Source organism: Sprattus sprattus (genome assembly GCF_963457725.1).
Source record: "Sprattus sprattus genome assembly, chromosome: 15".
In the NCBI taxonomy this organism is placed as follows: Eukaryota; Metazoa; Chordata; class Actinopteri; order Clupeiformes; family Clupeidae; genus Sprattus; species Sprattus sprattus.
Genome location: NC_137913.1, coordinates 14274794 through 14298126, shown reverse-complemented (window position 1 = coordinate 14298126; position 23333 = coordinate 14274794). Strand labels below are relative to the sequence as shown.

Below are 23333 nucleotides of genomic sequence, written 5' to 3'. Positions count from 1 at the left end.
TATGAGGAGGGTGTGTTTGTAAAGCATCATTTGTGCTTATTCCATAACTACCCATATCGCATTAACAGACTGTATATATTCCATAGTATATAGTCACTTCTCCTTCGTTCCAGTGAGCTAGGTCTGAAATGGAGATGGTTACCCAGCAGTCCTTAGCTGTGTTTACCATTTCCTGTCCTGATCAGAGTGGAATGCATGTGAATTAGACCGTGCTAACCAGCTGGCTAATAATTGTGGGTCTAGATTTGCACCTTTGGATGGGGAGGGGGCAGTGTGAAGGGTGGGACAGGGGGTTCTGAAGCAGTACATCTGTGATCTAGTCTGTGATCTTTGAATAAACACTGTTTTGTGTAATTGTTTTTGTTCCATTGGATGCTGTCTACGCTTCTTAACTGTGTACTAAGTAATTGTTCATTGATAAGTATTCACGCCCTCTGTTAATACCTAAACTTATTGAGAAGTGTTTAGACACAGCGTTGAAACCGGTTTTTGACATTACAGGACTGGTAAAACTTGTGAATCCTGCTCTGTGGCACATAAAAGATTAGGGGGAAAAATAACATAAACATGTCCTAGAGTCCTCCTATGTTCCAGGGAAGCCGGTTACTTATTGAGAAGTGTTTAAACCTGTAACATTTTAATGTGATACAAAGACGCAGGGTTGAAGCAGGTTTTTGTCATAACAGGACCGGTAAACTTGTGTATCCTGCTCTGTGGCACATAAAAGATTAGGGGCAAAAATAACATAAACATGCCCTAGAGTCCTATGTTCCAGGGAAACCGGTATTTACAAGCCATTAGGCTGGGTTGTAGGTATGTCTGGAATATAAACCCATCCAGTTGTTGTTTTGTAGTTAGTCAACTCACCATGACATGATTGTTAATGTTTTCTACAGAATTCATCGTCATTCACAATGGAATTATCACCAACTACAAGGACCTGAGAAAATTTCTGGTAAGTAGAGTTAGAGATACCTAGTTGTACTTAATAAATGAATGCATCATTTCTAACATAGAACTTTTGAAGTCAGGACGCTCCCCCATTCTCTCCTTGTTCTTTGTCTCTGCCTGTTTTAGGAGACCAAAGGGTATGAATTTGAGTCGGAAACTGACACCGAGTCCATCGTCAAGCTGATGAAGTACATGTACGACAACCGTGAGAATGATGACCTCAGCTTTGACACACTGGTAGAGCGTGTCACTCAGCAGCTGGTAAGCGTCTGCATCTCCTCCGGGGGTCACGTAAAGACACTATTGAGGGTCCTTGCCAGGGTTAAAGTTCAACTAACAATTATGCTGATCTGTTTGTTTGTTTGTTTGTTTGTTTGTTGGTCAGGAAGGAGCTTTTGCCCTGGTCTTCAAGAGTGTGCACTACCCTGGACAAGCTGTAGGCACCAGGTACTACGGTGTACACCTCCACAGTGATGCTGTTTGTTTAGATTTTCTTCCTGTTGACTGCCACTGTATTAATGCTGTGTCGTGTGTGTGTGTCGTGTGTGTGTGTGTGTGTGTGTGTGTGTGTGTGTGTGTGTGTGTGCAGGAGGGGAGGGCCTCTGCTGATCGGAGTGAGGTGTGACCACAAGCTCTCCACTGACCACATTCCCATCCTGTATCGCTCAAGTAGGTCCACGCTCATCTTTCATCCCTACTCCATGTATCAGCAAGTGACCCTGTGCCTCTTGTAGTGATGTTACCCTTGAGAGTGTGGCTTTGAGGCTTGTGTCAGAAACTTGAAGCACTTCATGTCGCAGCTCCGTATCAAGTCTTGTATCTATCATAAACCTAATAGTCATGTTATTTCTTGTTGTCACAGATCATTTTGCAACATGTTTTCCACATTTTGAAAAAACCTTCAATGTCAAAATGGCCTACACTACCCAAATAAACACTCACTGTTCAGATGATTTAAACTACATTATATCACATTACATTCAATTATAGGCCAAAGTACTTGCATTACTACGAAAAGACTAATACCGAGACCATATGTGAAGTTTTAATTCCAGTACAAAATAACACTGACCATAAATACTTAAAATTAACTAGTTCCTTATTTGAAATTCATACTTTCATGTGTTTTCATGGCCTTTGCTAGGCTACTTCGCGTGTCAGTACTGTCACTGTGCCGGGAATTATTTAACGTGTCGTATTTCCATGGACCAGCAGGTATCCCTGGTGTGCATTGGAAGCTTCTAGAAATGGACCGCTTTGCAGCACATTTGGGGGGAAAGCTTCATCTGGCCATCACTAGCCTCTTGCTCTTTCCTAGAAAAGCATTTGGAACGCCTCAGTGAGCAGAGCTGGACCTGACATGACTGTATTATTATTATTTTTTTTTAGCTGGAAAGGACAAGAAGACCTGTACTTCGCTGCCCAGGCTGGACCAAGACACCTGCCTGTTCCCCGTGGAGGAGAAAGCCGTGGAGTACTACTTCGCCTCTGACGCCAGGTCTGCAAAGTTTACACCAGTCTGGACACTTTTCAACTCTGCTAGTTTACACTCATGAATCCTCTTCCAGATGTTCGGCGGAGAAGCAGGCAGTGGAGTCATATAAATCACATCTCCGCTAGAATTAGTCCAGACCCAAAGTTTCAAGACTAAACTAATGGAAGTGTTCTTTTTGTCTTTTTATGTGTGTCGTGGCAGTGCCGTGATTGAGCACACCAACCGCGTCATCTTCCTGGAGGATGACGACGTGGCCGCCGTGTATGACGGACGCCTGTCCATCCACCGAATCAAGCGCACTGCCGGAGACCACCCAGCACGTGCCATCCAGACCCTGCAGATGGAGCTGCAGCAGATCATGAAGGGTGGGCATCATATGTGTATAATATATATTTGGCACACACACACACTCGCACACACCCACTCACACAGACACACACACACACACACACACTCTCACACTTACTCACACTGACACACACACATACACAAACACAGACACTCTCTAATTCTGACACACTGACACACATATACACACACACACGATGCTGCGTCCCTAAAACATTGAGGTGAAACTACTTGTTACTTTGAAAGCTCTGCATCTCAGCAGCTATCCTGCTTCTGGCCATGAAGTAAGTCTGAGTTAGTGTTTTGAGCCTCAAATGTACACATCACGCACGCACACACACACACACTTCAAGAATGAAAGAACGCAGTAGACATGTATCTTATCAATAGTTTTTTCAGCTGGGGTCGTTAGTGAATGATGGAACAACACGCCAGTGTTTTGGGCTAGAATGCCGTCGCCTCTCGGCCCTGACCTGAGAGCATACGTCTCCGCTATGTCTGTGTGTCTGCCTTATCAGAAGAGAGGTTTGTGGAGCTGCGTCAGAGTCAGATTGTGTGTGATTCTGTGCCCCTGTGCTTATCACCTGTGACCAGATATCTCTGTCCTCATGGTCACTTATACACACACGGACACACACGGACACACACGGACGCACACGGACGGACACACACACACACACACACACACACACACACACACACACAGATATACTTCAGACCCCTACAAGGGCAAAAGAACACAAACACTCTTCAAAGCCAGAAGAGGAGAGCCAGAAGAGGAAAGGCACTGTTCTTCTGAGGGAAAACAGCTTTTTCCAAGACTTTATGTATACCAATCAAATCTTAAAGAAAAAGAAAAAAAACATCTAGAAAGAGCAGGATGAGTAAAACAGGCATTAGATTTCATCTACGGAAATGGCAAGGAGACAACCCTAAACCTCCTCTCCAGACAGTCACAGAGCCGTAAATTCGGAAAGTCGAGCTGACCTTAAACCTCATCGGTATGAGATCTGGCCCTGAAGCTGTCATAGTGCCTAGCAGTCCTGTTGGCACCAGCACAGGTTTTATTTTAGTGGAAGACCCATGAAATAGTGTGAAGCATGCTAGTGATCTAATTTTGAAGACTAATATTAAATTTGGATGATTTCTATAGAGGCCTCCCAGTTCTGGTCCACGCCAGTCTTTGAATACTGACCTGTTCCTGCATACACAAACAGGGTGTTGTAACTGACCCAGCAGGACGCCTTACCCTTACGGGCTATCATCTCGTAAAGTTCTGATAAATAGTCTCCTAGAAGACCAAACAGATATATATAAAACAATCACATACTTTTTAGGTCAGGGTCGTGCGAGTACATCGTCCGCTTGCCGGCCTCTCGTAATATTCGAGTCCATCCCTCAAACCTTGACTTTGCAGCGAGCCTTGTACACAGATTTGATGAAAGCTGTGATTTATACGTACCTCTTAAAAGCAAGGACTGTAGCTCAATAAAAAGCGCAGCAACATCACGGTCAGTGTTATAGATGCTGTAATTTGTAAATCACACCGCAGTGTTAACTTGTATACTATGTCATGCCATAAAAAAGTCTTTGTAGAGTTGATGTCTCCATCAGTAAGAGTAACAATGTGGAAGAATGAATTCCCTAGAAGGATGGACTGTGGAAAGAAAGAAAAATTCCCAAAAGGTTAAGTACGGTCAGAACACTATGGAGTTTATGTCTGATTTAGTTAAACGTAAGTTAAAGGTACAGCATTGCACACACACAAACACACATAAATACACAAACATTTACACACACACACACACACACACACACACACACACACACACACACACACACATAAACCTACACTTGCACAGACATGCATAAAAAAACCGGCACAAACTCTTGCAAACACACACACACAAACACACAAACACAAACACACACACACAAACACACACACACACACACACACACACACACACACACACATAAACCTACATGCACAGACATGCATAAAAAAACCGGCACAAACTCTTGCAAACACACACACACACAAACACACACACACACACACACACACACACACAAACACACACACACACACACACACACACACACACAGTCACCCCAGGCCCAGGGGTCTTGAGGCTCACCTCTGTCAGCACATTGCCATGTACTCAGAGACCCCTAGCTGGCTACCTCGTAATTACTCTGCCCTGTTATTAAGCCCAGAGTTACCGGCAGTCTTGTCAGAACAACGCCCACACGTGGCTGCCATTTCTGGAATGGCATTGGAGTGGTGGGCTTTGCTGGAACTCCGTGGGGGAGGTGTTTGGGGTTTGGGCCTGGTTCTGGTTCCTGTTGTGCCCTCAGGACACGTGTGAGCATCAAAGCCAGCCGCTCAGACTCCCTGGCCCCTGACAACCACATGACTGCCTGCTCTCGCACTGTCAGCAGAAAGATGTGTGTACCTGAATCCTAAGGGAACTGGCTGAGACTGTTTAACTTTGCACTGTTTGTGACTGTCTCTCACTCATGCACATGGTTCTTCTATATTTTGAACACTGCATGAATAGTTGGCATTGATATTATTTGGAATGCACCGTCTACAGTGTTTTATTCTTAAATGTCTTCCTTTGGCAGGAATTAAGAAATCATAGTAACCACGTTATGACCAGATCAAATCTCAATCGGATGTTTTGCATAAAACTGCCACAAGGGGGCAGTGCACCACAACAGACTGCTGCACTCTCTCTGTCTCTCTCGCTCTCTCAATCTCTCTCTCTCTTGCTCTCTCAATCTCTCGCTCTCTCAATCTCTCGCTCTCTCAATCTCTCTCTCTCTCTCTCTCTCCCTGTTTTTCCTCAAACCTCTATTATGGGACCGATTGAGAAATAACCCAATTTTCCTGACCTAAATTGCTGATACTTGACACTGCGCAACAGTTCTGTCCCACTCTTCGTGTTACCTTTTTGCAACTGCCGTCTTTCTCTCTCTCGCTCTTTCTCTTTATCTCTCTCAGTTAATTTACTCTCACTCTCACCCTGGCTAGGGACACGGAATGACACACAGATGACACCCTTCACCAAGCGCCTACGCTGATGTTAGCCCGTATACGTTTCGAGCCTTTGAGCTACCAGCATTTGTCTGCCATGATGCATGTGTTTTGAAATTATTTCCCAATTCCCACTCTGGTCCCTGTTTCTTTTTAATGTTTGTTTGTTTGTTGTGCGTCACTTTAAAATGGCGTTTGCTTCTCAGATTAGAATTTAATAAGTCTCTAGTCCAAATTTCAGGAGGTCAAAATTTCATACAAACATACAGGGTCACCGGGTACAACTTCCAAACTACAGCATTTATTTACTTTTTTTGCAAGAAGCATTGCAGTGAGTTGATTATTGCTGGTTTATATTTCAGTTAAAGTGCCAAAAAATCAGGCTCTCATAGACTGAAGTATTTCAGAAAAAGCAGAACATTGATGTTGTTGTTTTTTTGTTGGTTCAGATTAACATGGTCCAGTGTGTTTTCTCTGGCTCATGTATGTGTCGTCTGTCTGTGTCCTCTGTCTCTGTCTCATGTATGTGTCGTCTGTCTGTGTCCTCTGTCTCTGGCTCATGTATGTGTCGTCTGTCTGTGTCCTCTGTCTCTGGCTCATGTATGTGTCGTCTGTCTGTGTCCTCTGTCTCTGGCTCATGACTGTGTCCTCTGTCTCTGGCTCATGACTGTGTCCTCTGTCTCTGGCTCATGACTGTGTCCTCTGTCTCTGGCTCATGACTGTGTCCTCTGTCTCTGGCTCATGACTGTGTCCTCTGTCTCTGGCTCATGTCTGTGTCCTCTGTCTCTGGCTCATGACTGTGTCCTCTGTCTCTGGCTCATGACTGTGTCCTCTGTCTCTGGCTCATGACTGTCTCCTCTGTCTCTGGCTCATGACTGTGTCCTCTGTCTCTGGCTCATGTATGTGTCCTCTGTCTCTGGCTCATGACTGTGTCCTCTGTCTCTGGCTCATGACTGTGTCCTCTGTCTCTGGCTCATGACTGTGTCCTCTGTCTCTGGCTCATGACTGGGTCCTCTGGCTCATGACTGTGTCCTCTGGCTCATGACTGTGTCCTCTGTCACTGGCTCATGTATGTGTGTTCTGTTTGTGTCCTCCCTCCCCTCAGGAAACTACAGCTCCTTCATGCAGAAGGAGATCTTTGAGCAGCCCGAGTCGGTGGTCAACACCATGAGAGGAAGGATAAACTTTGATGAGAACACTGGTAAGGGTGACATCGACATGGGCATGGGTTGTTTAGGTATGGGCATATTTGCTTGTTGTCAGCAAATGTTGAGCTTTGCAATGATTGAAGTCACTGTTAGATTGTACTTAGTAAGAACAAAGACAAACAAGGATTTGCCAAACTGGAGAGTTATAACCACACATCACAACTGATGCCCTTGTCATAAGCCATCCAGGCTTGCCATTCAACATGAGGAGTAATGTCTGGGTTCAGCCCGGTTTAGGATTGGAGGTCAACATACGGTTGAATTTTTATGGCTGTGTGGGCACTGTGTAAATTGTATATAAAATTGAGTAATTTGTCCATGCAAAAGCTGGACTGCGAGACATTGAGTGCAGTAATTGTTTTATACTTACTTGCATTAACTCGAACCAATGAGGTGCTCTTGGAGAGGTCAGCATATGGAATAGGTTTATAACATGTTTGAGTATATAAACTGGAGCTGTCTCACTTCAAGTGCTCATCAATCTCATATGCTCTCACAGTGGATTGCTTAAGTTTGGCCTCATTAAACCTATGGAAAATATCTGTGTGTGTGTGTGTGTGTGTGTGTGTGTGTGTGTGTGTGTGTGTGTGTGTGTGTGTGTGTGTGTGTGTGTGTGTGTGTGTGTGTGTGTGTGTGTGTGTGTGTGTGTGTGTGTGTGTGTGTGTGTGTGTGTGTGGAAACGCACGAACAGTAACACTGGGTGGACTGAATGACCACATCAAAGAGATCCTGAGATGTAGACGCCTCATCCTTATCGCCTGTGGGACGAGTTTCCACGCTGGGGTGGCTGTGAGTACCGCATACCCCCTGTGTTACTGTCTCTCTGCAGTCTAGCCACCCCTCTCAAGGAACACAATGACTGCTTCTTCACAAATGTTCATCTGGAAGACTTCGACTTCTTCTTACCACTGTAATGTCTGTGGTTGAAATTTGTCATTCGTTGCTTTCAGCTATTTTGGTTAGACATCAAGTCTGTTCCTTCAATGTAGTTGATAGATGACTGATTTACTACTCCAAGTTGTATTACTATGGGGTCTGTATGATGGTATCCTGGAGACTGAAGCATTTCAACTTTAATGGTTTCTTCATGTTAACCCTGTGGTTATTCTTGTCAAAAATGTTTCTTGCAACAACAACTGTCCAGGGAAATGCAGTCTTGTAAACAATGCTATCAACGTGTTTAACAGTCAAACAATATGCAAAATGCATTGAGAAATGCTGAATCTCTAACCGTCCCTAACCATGCCACATCACTGCAAGTTAAAAACGGCATTGTTGTATTTATTTATTTAATTTGACATTTTGCACCTTTAATGTGAGTTCAGTGCCAGCCAGAGCTTTGGCTTGTTATTGCCCGGCAGCAGAGATGCATTATGGGATTTCCCTGTCTTTGCTCTCAGACTCGCCAGGTGCTGGAGGAGCTGACTGAACTTCCCGTCATGGTGGAACTGGCCAGTGACTTCCTGGACAGAAACACGCCCGTTTTCAGAGATGACGTGTGCTTCTTCATCAGCCAATCAGGTAACAGAAAACGAGCCTGTCAGTCAACCCATTCTTAGCATGCCTTTAAAAAGTCACTTGCACAGTTTTGTTTGGTTTGTAAAATGTCTTCGCAAAGTTACCCTGATAAAGCCTAACTCTCCATACTTCTTTAAGCCTAACTCTCCATACTTCTTTAAGCCTAACTCTCCATACTTCCCCACCAGGTGAAACCGCAGACAGCCTCATGGCCCTCCGGTACTGTAAGGAGAGAGGGGCCTTGACGGTGGGCATCACCAACACAGTGGGCAGCTCCATCTCCAGAGAGACCGACTGTGGCGTCCACATCAACGCCGGCCCAGAGATCGGAGTGGCCAGCACCAAGGTGAGGCCCAGGAGAACAGCCTAGAAAACCAAATAGTGTAGAACGTCATTTCAACTCAGTGAAATGCTTTATTCTAATCTATGTGAAACATGGAAGATGAAAGGATCTAAGTATGGGGTGGAACAAACAAGTGCCTTTTACATAATCATTAATGTGTACAATGCAGGTAGTCTCATGGGTTCTACAGTGAGATGGTTAGATGCCTCACCAGATGTTCTAGTTCTACTCTGTTCTTCTTCAGTTCTAAGAGTGGGACTCGGCCTGACACTCAGACTAAGCCAAACGTCCTTTCCAAAGAAAATGGTGCAAAACCCTACTTTGGGGGAATTTCAGTGGAAAGGGAGTGGCTTGCATTCTGCGCATAACACAGTTGACAGGTTGACGCTTAAAGAAGATTCAGTATCCTTCCCACGAATTTCTTTCTTAATGGCCTGACCACAGAAACCACCTCTGTTAACAGCTCCATGACCCTATCATTGATAAAATTCAGTCGGCCAGTGCAATAGGAAAATGACTTATTTCTGTAGGGTAGGGGAAGCACATGATTTGTTCAATGTGTTATTCTCAGTGAGTTGGTAATCATGAGTTAGTTTTCCCTGCATCAGCTATTCCTGATGAAGGAGTTTTCCCCCCATCATTCCAGAGCTTCCGACTCGGAGATCGTCGTGTCTGATGGGAATTGCACAGTGCAGTTCATTCCAGGTAAACTACGTTTTTTAGAAGATCGGAAGAGTTGCGTTTTAAGCACAGATGGTTGCAAGAGGAAATGCATCAAGAATACTTAGTTGTTAAGCTAAGAGGATGAAAGTCTTTCCTGCAGGCCTTTGGCATCAGCCTGTAATGGGCCCAGATCACTGTCGACCTGTGTCCTGCAGAGTGTTTGGTGCATATGGGGGGGGGGGCCGGGGCCGGGCGGGCGGGCATGGTGTTGGTGTTCATGCCAGACTCTGGCCCTAATTATTATCAGTGTGGCAAAACCCTGAAGCAATTTCCAAAGCATCCTTAATGTGGGAAAAACATTTGCCAGTTGAGTTTTCTGTAGCTGCAGTGTCAGTGGTGGGGGTGGGGGCCAGATAACACACAGGGATGGATGGGTGGGGTGGGGGGGCGCATCTGGTGATATTATTTGGAAGAGGTTTACATTTTCCAAAACGTTTCTGTGATGTAATCGCAATGCATCTGGGTCTAATTCTCATCAGGGGACATATTTTACCATGTACAGCACCTCTATAAAATCACATAACTCAAGCTGTAATACTTCTCTTCAGTGTGTGTGTGCATGTGTGTGTGTGTGTGTGTGTGTTTGTGTTTGTGTGTGTGTGTGTGTGTGTGTTTATTTAGTTTTCGTTTTGGCGGGTTGCACTACAATGCATCATTGTTTTCTGGTACCAGAGCGGTTCATGTTCTGTGGTTTAATGATCAAGCCCTGCTGACAATGGAAGATTCTAGAAGGCTTACGTCAGATAGGAGCCAGTCAGCACCACTCATGCAGTGTTTGGGACTCAACGCCCATAAGTACCCAGCATCAGTCAATCTCGGGCCGAGACCATGAGTTGTAAACAAATGCGGTGAATCTGCTGCTGTGCCCAGAGGCCTGTGGGTCTCTCGCACGTACGTCCACCCACCCCGCTAACTCCAGCGCACGGAAGGTTAATGAACGCCCTTCAGAATGGCCCCGTCCCAGCAGACCTCTCCCCTACAGCTGGAACTGTGATTCCGTGTGGAGCAGTCGGAGCCTGATTTTCCCATCTCTCTCCACCCCCCCTTGTTAAAACGACGTATGAATCCATCTTATCCGTCTCCCTTGCAGCAGCCTCCACCTCCACCCCCAGTCCCTCTGATTCCATCCTTTGGGAGTGGCCAGATTTGGTTTGGAGAGGTTGGGTGCCAGGGTGGGGGGGGGGGGGGGCAGCGGAGGTTGGGGAGGTTGTGTTGGAAGTAAAATTGCTCTTGTTAAGGGGCAGCTCAACCTCTCTCCATATACATGAAGCTATTTTGCACATGCTGGTTCACACACACACACACACAGCTCTGCAGTGCAGGAGAGCTCGGCAGAACTTCCACTCAAAGGAAATGAAACATCAGGCCTTTAATCTGCTAGCACTACACTGAGGTAGTAAAACTACAGGACCCACTATGGGTACATTTTGTGGTTTAAAACAAAAAAACAACTGCTGAGAACGTGCCGGTTTTAAATAGGATATGGGCAGAAGACCAGTTAGGTATTTTGCAACCACGGGCAAGAGGAGGGTCCTACCTGTGCTGGAGTAGGGAGTTCAGAGTTTGGCGGGCTGACCACTGGGTCTGGGGAAGCTTGAGAGAGAGAGAGAGAGACAGAGGACGCACTCCAGCCAGTCCTGCAGGCGCCGTGTTTTACTGCCTTTCTGGCACACACGCCCTCTGCTCTGCACCTCTGTGTGTGTGTGTGTGTGTGTGTGTGTGTGTGTGTGCACAAATGTGTCTACCTACATGTGCGTAAATGTATATGACTGGATGAGTGTGTATCTACATCTGTGTTCACCTGTATGCATGCAAGCGTGTGTGGATGTCTTTGTGTGTCCAGCTGCATGCATACAGATGTGGGTCTATGCACATTTGTGAGTGCAAATGTTTGTGTGGGTCTGTGAGTTCATGTGTGACTGTGTGTGAGGAGAGCACAAGGACCATGGGTGTGTGTGTGTGTGTGTGTGTGTGTGTGACTGTGTGAAGGAGAGCACAAGACCATGGGTGTGTGTGTGTGTGTGTGACTGTGTGAAGGAGAGCACAAGACCATGGGGGTGTGTGTGTGTGTGTGTGTGTGTGTGTGTGTGTGTGTGTGTGTGTGTGTGTGTGTGTGTGTGTGAGAGAGAGAGACTGTGTGTGAAGGAGCGCACAAGACCATGGGTGTGTGCCTGCTGGCGTCCACCCTGTGCTGAGCTCAGCACATCTCGTGTTGTCAGGGGGACCTGATGAAAGCACAGCACAACAGCACCTCTGGCTGCCCAATGGCGTGCTGTCATCGCTGGAAGACACAGTGGCCTAGCAGCAGGCAGGAAATGAGCCGGGGCTGTGCCATCAGGGCCTCCGTACAAAACCTCCTCTCCTCAGCGTACCTCTCCAGAACCTCCTCTCCTCAGTGTACCTCCTCTCCTCAGCGTACCTCCCTACAAAACTTCCTCACCTCAGAGCAACTCTCTCCAAAACCTCCTCTCCTCAACGCGCCTCCGTACAAACCTCCTCTCCCAGCTCACCTCCTCTCCTCAGCGCACCTCTCTCCAAAACCTCCTCTCCACAGTGTACCTCTCTCCAAAACCTCCTCTCCTCAGCGTACCTCTCTCCAAAACCTCCTCTCACCACACCTCCCTACAAAACCTCCTCTCCTCACCACACCTCCCTACAAAACCTCCTCTCCTCACCATACCTCCCTACAAAACCTCCTCTCCTCAGCGTACCTTTCTCCAAAACCTCCTCTCCTCAGCGCACCTCTCTCCAAAAACGTTCTATCAGGGCTCTCCCCAGCGCGCCTCCGTACAAAAACGTTCTATCAGGGCTCTCCCCAGTGCGCCTCCGTACAAAAACGTTCTATCAGGGCTCTCCCCAGCGCGCCTCCGTACAAAAACGTTCTATCAGGGCTCTCCCCAGTGCGCCTCCGTACAAAAACGTTCTATCAGGGCTCTCCCCAGTGCGCCTCCGTACAAAAACGTTCTATCAGGGCTCTCCTCAGCGCGCCTCAGTACAAAGCCTCCTCTCCTCATCGCGCCCCCTTACAAAACCTTCCTTTGGTCTGGGAGCATTGACTTTTTTTTCATCAAACTTTTTTTTTTGGGCTAAAAGTTGACGCGTTTCCATCCATTGCGTCATGCAAATTCAAAATGGACACTGTCCTTATCACGGGAGGAGATGTGAATATCTATGGGTTCAAAATTTGAGGTTTTTCAATGCAAATGTTTCCATCAACCTTAGTCACATTATAGCATATGTGAATCGGGGTCAATCCACCCCCATCTAGAGAATCGAGTTCTTATTTGACTTAAAATATTTTCTGTGAATTTCAAGCATTTCCTCTCAGGATTTCCTATTCTAATGGTCACATTTCACATAAAAATGTTGGATGGAAGCCCAACTTCGGTCTCTCTCTGTGGCGTGGCATATTAAGGCTGCATGCTGGCTAACTAGAGGGGTGGCCAGAGGTGTGTCTGTGCATGTGTGTGTGTGTGTGTGTGTGTGTGTGTGTGCGCTTGCATGCACTGTGCAGCATCTCGAGGGGCTTCAGTGTGGCACATCATGCAGTTTGGAACTGGATGAAGTGTGGGTCGACTGTGTGTCTGATGATGTGAGAGTTTATGACCATATCAATGGGGAATAAGCTTGAGACCAGTTTGACGTGTGAAGCTGCTCCAGTGGGTGCGTCACACAGCCTTGCTGCTCTGAGGGGAGGCTGCTTGGCGCGGAGTCGGAGTTGACCCGGTTTAAAACATCACATCTGAGGCAAAACATCTGCGTCACTCTCCTGTCTGATGGGAGGAATTGGGAGCCTTTGGGTATCTGTGGTCTCATTGCTGTGGTGTGTGTGCGCGCTTGTGTAAGCTTTCATGTTTGAGTGTATGTCTTCGTGTTTTGATTTTGAAGTGGAATAAGTGTGTGTGCGTGCACGTGCTTGTGTGTATGCGTCCGTATTCTTTGTGTGTGTGTGTGTGTGTGTTTCTGTTTCTGGCTTTGTCTCTGTTCATCCTGAATTAAATGGAATATGTGTGTGTCTGCAGATGATGATGGATGTGTGTGTGTGCGGGCAGACGTGCTGAATGCCCAACAGCTGGCACCACACACACACATCTCTGGCCCCCTTGTCGGAGCGCACCGCCTCTTCCACCCATTGGCAAACACTGATCAATGGCTGCCCTCTGGCCAACCGGGCTTTGAAGATCGGCTTCAACACGCAAACCACGGCCTCTGGAGGGGATTGTGGGTAGCACAATACCGTGGCTGTGGTGTACAATGACACGTCCAGTTAAAAACAATAAAGCCGAGATTTCCCAAAAGGCTGGGACGGCACGGTACAACTTTTTGCGTGATGCCCGGCAGACATAGCTGGCACACACTATTCTCGCAGGGTTAGATCATGTGTATTCAGCGCATTGAGACCAGAACACACAGGCTGGAGACGACCATGTACTTCTGTGCCATAGAGAGCGGACGGAAACAAAGGCTGCCTTCCGATAGGCCGCCCGCAGCTTGGCATAAGCACCATTTTAGCCAATCAATCAACTTTGCTCTGTTCCATTCGATTCGCCACTACTGCTCATGAGGTGTCGCATCGGATGCTATATTTATATTTTATATATATTATTTATATAATATATTTATATTACGTTTTAGCTGCGTATCAGAATGACACTGGCACTGGCATGAGGAGCCCCCAGCTGCGTGTCAGACCCCATGGTGCCCCAACACCAGCCCGGTTGGCAGCGGCGCACTGCTCCAGAGGCCCCCTGCCCTGTGTGTGTGTGTGTGTGTGTGTGTGTGTGTGTGTGTGTGTGTGTGCTGAGGGGAAAGGAGAGGGGAGGGGAGGGTGAGTTGGACTGGCGTGTCGGCCGTGGGGATCTGGCAGAGGGAGAGGCCAGCGGGGCTGAACGCGATGCCGTCATCGCTGGCCTGCGTGTGGAGCGAGCAGCGAGCGCCGCTGAACCCCAAACGGCTGACGGAGAGGGTGTGGACGGCCATTATGTACGAGTCTAGGCCCTCTCTTCTGGCAAAGCTAGAGAAGGAACCTGGGGAGCACCTGTGAGATCATGGTCATTTGTGGTGGGGTATCTGGCGCCTGGCTAAGCTCTCTCTCCCTCTCCCTCTCTCTCTCTGTGTGTGTGTGTGTGTGTGTGTGTGTGTGTGTGTTCTATTGCAGGCGTACACCAGTCAGTTTGTGGCCCTCATCCTGTTTGCACTAATGATGAGCTCTGATAGGATCTCCATGCAGCCACGTAGGAGAGAGATCATCCAGGGCCTGAAAAATCTGCCAGGTACAGCACTCATGTAAAACACACACACACACACACACATCAAAGCGAGAATTCACTCTTCCACACTTTCCCTCCCCACCCCCCCCCCCCCCCCCATTATCTCTCTGTCTGTCTCTCTCTGCCTCAGAGACATACCTTTATAACACAGTCAAACTTGCAAACACACACACACACACACACACACACACACACACACACACACACATATGCTTGAAGTACATACTAGCTGAGATTGTTTCCCCTTTGTATCAACTGGATCATGTGTCACACATGTACATGTCCTGCCAGCATACCCACACAGCATGAGCTCGGCATGCGCTCAAGACATCAGAGTGTCCAGCCACAGGGCTACAGTGGGTCTCCCGTGGCCTGGTCACCAGACACACACACACACACACACACACACACACACACACACACACACACACACGAGTCTCCAGCCGCAGGGCTGCAGTGGGTCTCCCGTGGCCTGGTCACCAGACACAGCAGCAGCAGGACACCAGTGCAGAGGTTAGCCAGAGGTGAAGCTGAGAAGAGGGGAAGCTCTCCCAGCATCCCTCAGCATGCACTTGACACTGGGACGGAAAAGTTCAAGGTTCATGAAGAGAAAAGGTCCACTCCATGCTCTCATCACCTCTGCCTAATAGCATCAAAGTACAGTTTTGAGGGCAATGCAATCAAAAGTCAAGTTTGTAAGTAAAAACACGAATAGCAAAAGTAATGACAGTATCTGTATTAAATCAATCATCAGTGGGATTGTGATGTTACCTGCTAATTAAAAGTGTAATGCCTTGACTGGTATAGTATGATGAGATCAAGTATCATGACAACACTGGTTGTGGCGGGTTACTTACAAACTTGATTTTTGACTACAGTGCGAGAAATATGCTCTTAAAACTGTTTTATGCTTGGGATGAACTGGTAGCAGAAGCGAGGGAAAGAGGCAGTAAAGCACACACAAGACCAGTGGAGATAGGTGTTAGAGGCTTTGTAGCCAAATCGACCACAGTTGGATTTGGGTTTTTCGACAGTGCAACACTCGGTGAAATATTTTTGAGGTGTTTCAGTACTATGGTGAGGTCGTAATGACCACATGAGTTGATTGAAAACAACTTTCTCAATTATCTTGGCTATGAAACAAAGATTTGAGAGTGGTCTATAGTTGTGAGTTGTTATAACACAGAGGCAGCCAGAGTTATCTTTAAGAGTGGCTTAAAAGGCTGCTGTTTTTAGTGACTTTGGGAAAACGCATGATGGCTGTGAGCCATTAGAAAAACAGTTGTTACAGAGTAAGATGAAGTTTAAAAAAAAAAGTCCGACAACAGCGTCGACAACAAGCTAATGATTTAAGATGCTGAACTGTTTCTTCTGTCTCCAACTGTTTTTTTGGTCAATTGTATTAAATAATCAAGAGCCCATAGTTTCATTGTTTGGTTGGATCGGGTGTTGCTGTTGGTGTCAGTCCACAAGCAAGCACATTCATTACATTTCTTTGTGGAAAGGAGTTCTGGGGCTCTCTATTTTGGGGGATTTGTAAGCTTGTCTAACAATACCCACACTCTATTTATCATTGTTATGTTCCTGTTAATCATCTAGGAGAAATGCAGCTGTCTAGCCCTGCTATAATCCATAATTAAGACTATAAAGGCTGCTTTTATAGAGCGCATAGTGGATTTGAAGTTTAGTTATTCTCTACTTATGTTCAGCTGGCCTGCATTCTCGTCTCAGGGCTTTTACCATTACTGTGTTTCCCCATGGTGCTCTCTGTTTGCTCAAAGTTTTCTTGACCGTAGCAACATCATCCATTACATTGGAAATTGCAGAGACAGTGTATTATCTTCGATCATTTTAACTTGAAATCCATGGTTGTTGACATAGCTATGGCCTCCATAAACGGAGCAGCAGTACTCTCATTTACGTTCCTTTACTTAACAGAAGCGGAGCTCATTTGAACATCCGGAGTGACCAGTAAGACTCAGAAATGATTAGACGGGCCCAAGTGCTGTTTAATAGGCTAACATCACAACACTGCTCTCTGATTGGCTGATTCTGCAGAGGTGCACCTCAATAAGCTGATGTTGCTCACTTGGCTCCCGAGCCTCCCGGCTCCGCCTCTGCTAGGGCCTTAGCAAGGCGCTTCAGCGTTCACAGAGGGGGGAGATGGACGGACGGACGGAGGGAGGGAAAGCCTGCCAGGGCTGGAATGATCCGCGGGACCGCAAGTGTCCGATGGGGTGGCCACCCCCATCTGCCTCTCTCTCGCGTCTCTCTCTCCGTCTCTCTCTCCGTCTCTCTCTGTCTCTCTCTCTCTCTTCCTTTCTCTCTCTCTCTTCCTTTCTCTCTATCTCTCTCTCTCTCCGTCTCTCTCCATCTGTCTCTCTCTCTCTCTGTCTCTCTCCGTCTCTCTCTGTCTCTCTCTCTCTCTCTGACTCCCCTCTCTCTCTCTCTTTCTTTCTCTCTATCTCTCTCTCTGTCTCTTTCTCTCACTCTCTTTCTGACTCCCTTCCTCTCTCTATCTCTCTCTCTCTCTCTCTCACTCTTTGACTCTCTCTGACTCCCTCTCTCTCTCTCTCTGTTTCTTTCTCTCTATCCCTCTCTCTGTCTCTTTCTCTCACTCTCTTTCTGACTCCCTTCCTCTCTCTATCTCTCTCTCTTTCTCTCTCACTCTCTGACTCTCTCTGACTCCCTCTCTCTCTCTGGCTCTCTGCGGAGCTGAGCGAGTATGAATGAGGTCAGGAATGTTTGGCTGGGCTTTTTTGCACTGGCCTCCTCCTCTGCCTCTCTCCAATACTTCCACCAAGTCCGAGCTCAAGCCCCTCACAGCTGGCCTCAGCAAACCCCCATCCTTCACCTGTCCCATCCCATCCCGTCCCAGCGCTATGGACCTCTGGGGAACAGATCAGGGGTTTGACCGAGAGATTGACCACCAGCGCTTCTCAAGTGTTCAACTCCGCCACTGACCGCTGACTGGTTCCTGAAATGTTATTGCTCCGTTGAGTCCGAGGCGTTGGGCTGGATTCATGCGTTGACCTCAGATGATTCCGAAGTGTAATGGGCCGTGCTTCGTTTCACACTCGGGGATCTCTGGCCAGCAGGAGCGTGTTGTTTCAGCGAGGTGTTATGTGAGGGAGTTGGACTGGATGACCATTGCACTACCCCTCCTGTCAAACAATGATGTTGTTTCTTTTAGGAGTGATTTCTATCTCCCCTAACACCCCTCTATCCCCCCCCCCCCCGGTTCCTCACTGTGCGTGTGTATGTGTGTTGGCCTCCTCGTTCTTAAGCAAACAGTTTATCGGATGTGTGTTTGTCTCGTCTTGTTTTCTTGAACATGTGCTTGTAATGACCATGTGTGTATGTCCTGGCCATATGTATGTATGTGTGTCTGTATGTATTTCCTTGTTTGCAAGTGTTGATCTCTCCTGTATTGTGTGCTGTCCTCAGATCTGATCAAGGAGGTGCTGAGTCTGGACGATGAGATCCACCATCTGGCCACGGAGCTCTACCAGCAGAAGAGTGTCCTCATCATGGGCAGGGGCTACCACTACGCCACCTGCCTGGAGGGAGCTCTGGTCAGTCAGCTTAACACTCAACACACACACACACACACACACACACACACACACACACACACACACACACACAGTCAACATATACAGTCAATGACATACACTTTTCTAACTGTGCATTCTCTATAGCTTTTTAAATGCGTTGTTTCAGTTGTCTATCTTAGACAACTGAAACAATGCTTTTAAAAAGCGTGTTAGTTTGTTTGTTTATTTGATTGTTTGTTTGTTTGATTGTTTGTGAACCCAAACAAACAAGCAATACAAAAGGGACCCTATCATAGTGGTATTTGTGAAGATGTTTTACATTTTTTGAGGGGCCCAAACATCAAAACATATTACACCTTTAACGGCCAGTTTTACACATGATTTGATATGTTATGATTTTAATCTCCTCATGCGGAACAGATGTCTTGTTCTTACTCCACCCATATCTTGAGCCAGCTGATTGCTCTCATTAGTTTAGTTCCGTAGGAGTTTTGTTAGTCAGTTAAACCCAGATGGTTAAGATGAGGTAGAGGAACGTCCCCCCTCTGAAACCGTCATCGCCACCTCTTTTATAAAAACTGATTTTAATTCTCAACATATACGTTAAATAATGTCTGTAAGTGATTTTTTTTTTAAGATTTCAGAGTAGAGTTGAGATTAAGGGCCTTTTAGCCTTGCCTTTCATAGTTAGGGTCAGTGAGGTGTGTGCGTGTGTGTAGTGGTCATCACATCTGTACGGTTTCCCCTAGAGGCCATCTGTTCAGACCAGGAATGTAAAAAATAATACTTTTCATTTTTCCTATTTGCAAACATACATGAGTGATAAATAAACCCATACGCTTATAATAGCCAGGTGTTAGAAAACCCTACTTCCACATAATAGCCAGGTGTTATAAACCCTATTCCACATAATAGCCAGATGTTATAAACCCTACTACCACATAATAGTCAGGTGTTATAAACCCTCCTTCCACATAATAGCCAGGTGTTATAAACCCTACTTCCACATAATAGCCAGATGTTATAAACCCTATTCCACATAATAGCCAGGTGTTATAAACCCTAATCCACATCATAGCCAGGTGTTATAAACCCTATTCCACATAATAGCCAGGTGTTATAAACCCTAATCCACATCATAGCCAGGTGTTATGAAGCAACATGGCCATTGTGGTTCCATAGCGGTGTCTCGTGTTCCACAGACAAACTTGTTTAGCTCTGGAAGCTCCTCCACTACGGGTTGCCAATTATTAATGAGACGGGATAATGGGGTTCTTTAGACTCCACCTGTTTGTGCTGTTTCAAATGACTTGCTGGTGCCTCTGCCATTCTCCTACCCGTCCATCGTTCTCCTACACGAGCTTTCCTTCTGTTTCTCCTGCACCGCTACACTCTCCTCTCTTTCTCTCTCTCTCTCTTTCAGAGCACTGCCTTTCTGTTCTCCACAACATTCCTCTTTTTTTCCCTCTCTCTGCTTTCCCTCTCTCCCTTTCACATGTCAGAACTGTCGGCTTTTTCTCTGTACTTCTCTCCCCCTCTCTCACCGTCTCCCTCTCCCTCTTACCCCACCTGACACTGTTGGTGAAGTGGAGTCTCTCCATTCGGCTTCGTGCAGCTCAGCGCCACTCTGAAGTGTGACACATAATTGCCCCCATTTTCCCTAATGCTGTGAGGGAGGGGGGGGGGGGGGGTGGCTTTCCAGCACGCAAACCGCTCCACTAAGTCTCGAGCCTCACAGGCTGGAATGCAGGGGCGAAGGTGTTTTTGATCACAGTATTAAATTAGTGCAAATAGGCAAGAGGCCCTGATTGCAACCATACCCCCGCACTCGTGCGAGCTGATCCAGCCCTGCCAGCCTACTGTGATGAAGAGGGCCTGCGGCACGAGCTCGAGGTGGAGGGGGGGTGGAGGGAGAGGTGGAGGTGGGGGGGTGGAGGGAGACTCTTTGCCAGTGTTATGTAGAAGTCCTGTCAATACACAGTGTATCTATTAGAGCAATGTTAACAATCCTGCTTATAATGGGAGTCTTGGATTGTAGAATGGCTCAAAACAGCATTAGGATCTTCCCTGCGAATTCAAATGAAAGTTAAAAATTAAAATGCATATTTGTGTGTGTGTGTGTGTGTGTGTGTGTGTGTGTGTGTGTGTGTGTGTGTGTGTGTGTGTGTGTGTGCAGAAAATCAAGGAGATCACGTACATGCACTCGGAGGGCATCCTGGCTGGCGAGCTGAAGCACGGCCCTCTGGCGCTGGTGGACAAGCTGATGCCAGTCATCATGATCATCATGAGAGACCACACTTACAACAAATGTCAGAACGCCCTGCAGCAGGTGGTGGCCCGCCAGGTGAGCGCAGGAGGACATCATCTAGAACCTTCCCCGTCTCGAAGAAACAGAGACTCATGTCTTTTGTCTTTCTTTTCTGTTTCTTGATCTGTCTTTTTTCTCTCTCGGTCTAACTCACATTCTCGTATTATTGCCAAACCAAGCTTGGCTGGTGTAGTCCTTTTTTCTCTCTCTCTCTCTCTCTCTCTCCCTCTCTCCCTCTCTCTCTTTCTCTCTCTCTCTCTCACACTCACACACACACACACACACACACACACACACACACTCTCTGTGTCAATCTTTCAGTCTTTCTCTTCCCCCTCTCTCCTGTGTTAATGCCAAGCCAAGCCTGCCATGCAGCTGGAGAGGCCACACTGTGTTTGTAATGGCACGCCGCTATTCTACCCAGTGTTTATTTTACACACCAATGTAATTTGAAAACGTTATGTGACTGTGTCATACTCCAGGCATCTGAGCCACAGTTGCATTCCAAATCGGTGTCCATTTCTCCATTCTGCCAAATAGACAAATACCTGACTCTCTCTTTCTCTCTCTCTTTCACTTTCTCTCTGCTCTCTTCACTTGTTTGTGCTCCGTTCTTCACGCCGCCGTGTGCTGTTTGCCCCCTCAGGGCCGGCCCATTGTCATCTGTGACAAGGACGACTACGAGACCATCAAGAGCTCGAGCCGCACCATCAACGTGCCGCACTGCGTGGACTGCCTACAGGGCATCCTCAGCGTCATCCCCCTGCAGCTGCTGTCCTTCCACCTGGCTGTGCTCAGAGGATTCGACGTGAGTGGCACTCCAGCAAACACACCTGGAGGGGGGGGGGGGGGGGGGGGGGGGGGGGAGTTGCAGGGGCAGGCTTTTGGGGGTTAGTCTCAGCTAGTTAGCATCGACTAGCCCGCTTCCATTTCACGTGATGCGAGTGGCATTCACCTAAGCCTAATGCTGCCGCCCAGCTCCTGTGATTTATATGGTCGTGAAACAAAGGGGTTGTGCTCGATGCAGAAACGTAAAAGAGCTTGTTTTTGGAGTCAGGGCGGTGAATCACTAGAGATCAGGCTGCATGTGCTCAATATCGTTTTGATCAATTAAAATTGATGAAGGCCCTGGTGGATGAAACATGTCTGCGTTTTTATGGACAACAGCAATTAAGTCATTCAAAGTTATATTGCCCATGTGTTGGTCGTTTCCTTCACATTCGTGTGTCATGCCTCCCTGGGTTATCTTAAACTGTCGCAGATTCTTTATTGGCCGTGGGCTACATGCTGTCCCTAATGCCCACCTTCATGATTACGCAAATACTCCAAATAGAACCGAGACTGATGAACAATGGGCTGTGAATGCTGCTTGCTGATTGGCTGAATAAAACGATAATTTAGTCAACATTGTAAAACCGTTTTTTTCTTCTTACTCCACCGCTGGCATCTGACATTGATAAGTTTCAGTCGCCACTTTCACACTGTTGAAAACTGTCTAAACCGTGTTGTGTTTTAGTCTTGTACCTGATAAATATGAACCGGTCATACATCATCAAATCTTGTACGGCGTCACCCTCTCGGGCTTTAAGCTGTGGAGTCTGGCAGAGGACGGCACATGCTCAGCATTAAGGATGAGATAAAGAGCCTTGCTCAGGCCAAGAGTAACATGCCAAAGGACTCCAGGCCTTTTCTTTATCAGGGTTTCAGTGCATATTTGCAAATGCTGCTTGGGACTTTGACTTTGTAAACTGAAGCAACGCTGTCACCCTCTCGCCCGGCCCATACAGCAGTGCGACTGGTGTGTGTCAGGAGGCTGTGGTCACACTCAGTCAGAGACACGCCAGCCAGAACCTATTGAATAATTGTTGAAACTTGGGGGGGGGGGGGGGGGGGGGGGAGACTGTGTGGGCCTTGAATCATTCATCGAAAAATTCACTTGTGGTGAAATAGTTTAGCTTGAAGACTTACATTGTAGTAACGTTTGATCGCTCTCTTAAGCATCTCCAGCACATTTGGTGACATTTCTCCCATATCCCCCTTCTCTCTAGGTGGACTGCCCAAGGAACCTGGCCAAATCTGTGACTGTGGAGTGAAGATGCCCCATCCCCCCACAGTCTTCTCCACAGTGTGACTGTTCACCTTTACACACACACACACACACACACACACACACACACACACACACACACACACACACAGCTGTGGAGTAATCTCACACTCAGCTGACATCAAGAGTGATGAAGAAACAAAGTCTTCAAGACATATAAGCATTTTATAGTCTGAAAGGTCTTTTTAAATGTAGTTGTTGTTGTACATGACCATTTTTTTTTTTGCTTGATAGTTTGATTTTTTAATGTCAGTGGTGGAAGGGTATGGGTAAACACTTGGTTGGCTTGTAGCTGCTCTTATCCTGGGAAAACTGGACTTCTTCTTTAACCCAGATGTCAACTCTTCCGGAACTCTCTCTGGATGTCCAAAGTGAATGCTGGCTTTGGAACGTTCACGTAATACCGTCACTAATGTCGTAGTCTGAGTTCAGCTCGAACTCTTGATGACTTGGGTTTTTGGT

At 47.0% G+C, this 23333-nt stretch overlaps 1 protein-coding gene across 1 annotated transcript in view; it reads left to right on the top strand.

Annotated features, from left to right (window-relative positions):
- Positions 1 to 23130, top strand: part of gfpt1 (glutamine--fructose-6-phosphate transaminase 1) — a gene marked incomplete at its 5' end in the record, with an annotated part of 28734 nt that extends 5604 nt beyond the window's left edge. Inside the window, 15 exons of the mRNA XM_080852588.1 lie at positions 897 to 955; positions 1078 to 1212; positions 1337 to 1398; positions 1541 to 1620; positions 2341 to 2449; positions 2648 to 2811; positions 6943 to 7038; positions 7737 to 7834; positions 8446 to 8566; positions 8752 to 8909; positions 14788 to 14902; positions 18347 to 18474; positions 20633 to 20800; positions 21411 to 21572; positions 22813 to 23130. Of these exons, the coding sequence (XP_080708714.1) occupies positions 897 to 955; positions 1078 to 1212; positions 1337 to 1398; positions 1541 to 1620; positions 2341 to 2449; positions 2648 to 2811; positions 6943 to 7038; positions 7737 to 7834; positions 8446 to 8566; positions 8752 to 8909; positions 14788 to 14902; positions 18347 to 18474; positions 20633 to 20800; positions 21411 to 21572; positions 22813 to 22857 (1700 nt within the window). The 3' untranslated portion in view covers positions 22858 to 23130. The remainder of the gene's footprint in view (positions 1 to 896; positions 956 to 1077; positions 1213 to 1336; positions 1399 to 1540; positions 1621 to 2340; positions 2450 to 2647; positions 2812 to 6942; positions 7039 to 7736; positions 7835 to 8445; positions 8567 to 8751; positions 8910 to 14787; positions 14903 to 18346; positions 18475 to 20632; positions 20801 to 21410; positions 21573 to 22812) is intronic.
- Between the last annotated feature and the right edge of the window lie 203 nt (positions 23131 to 23333).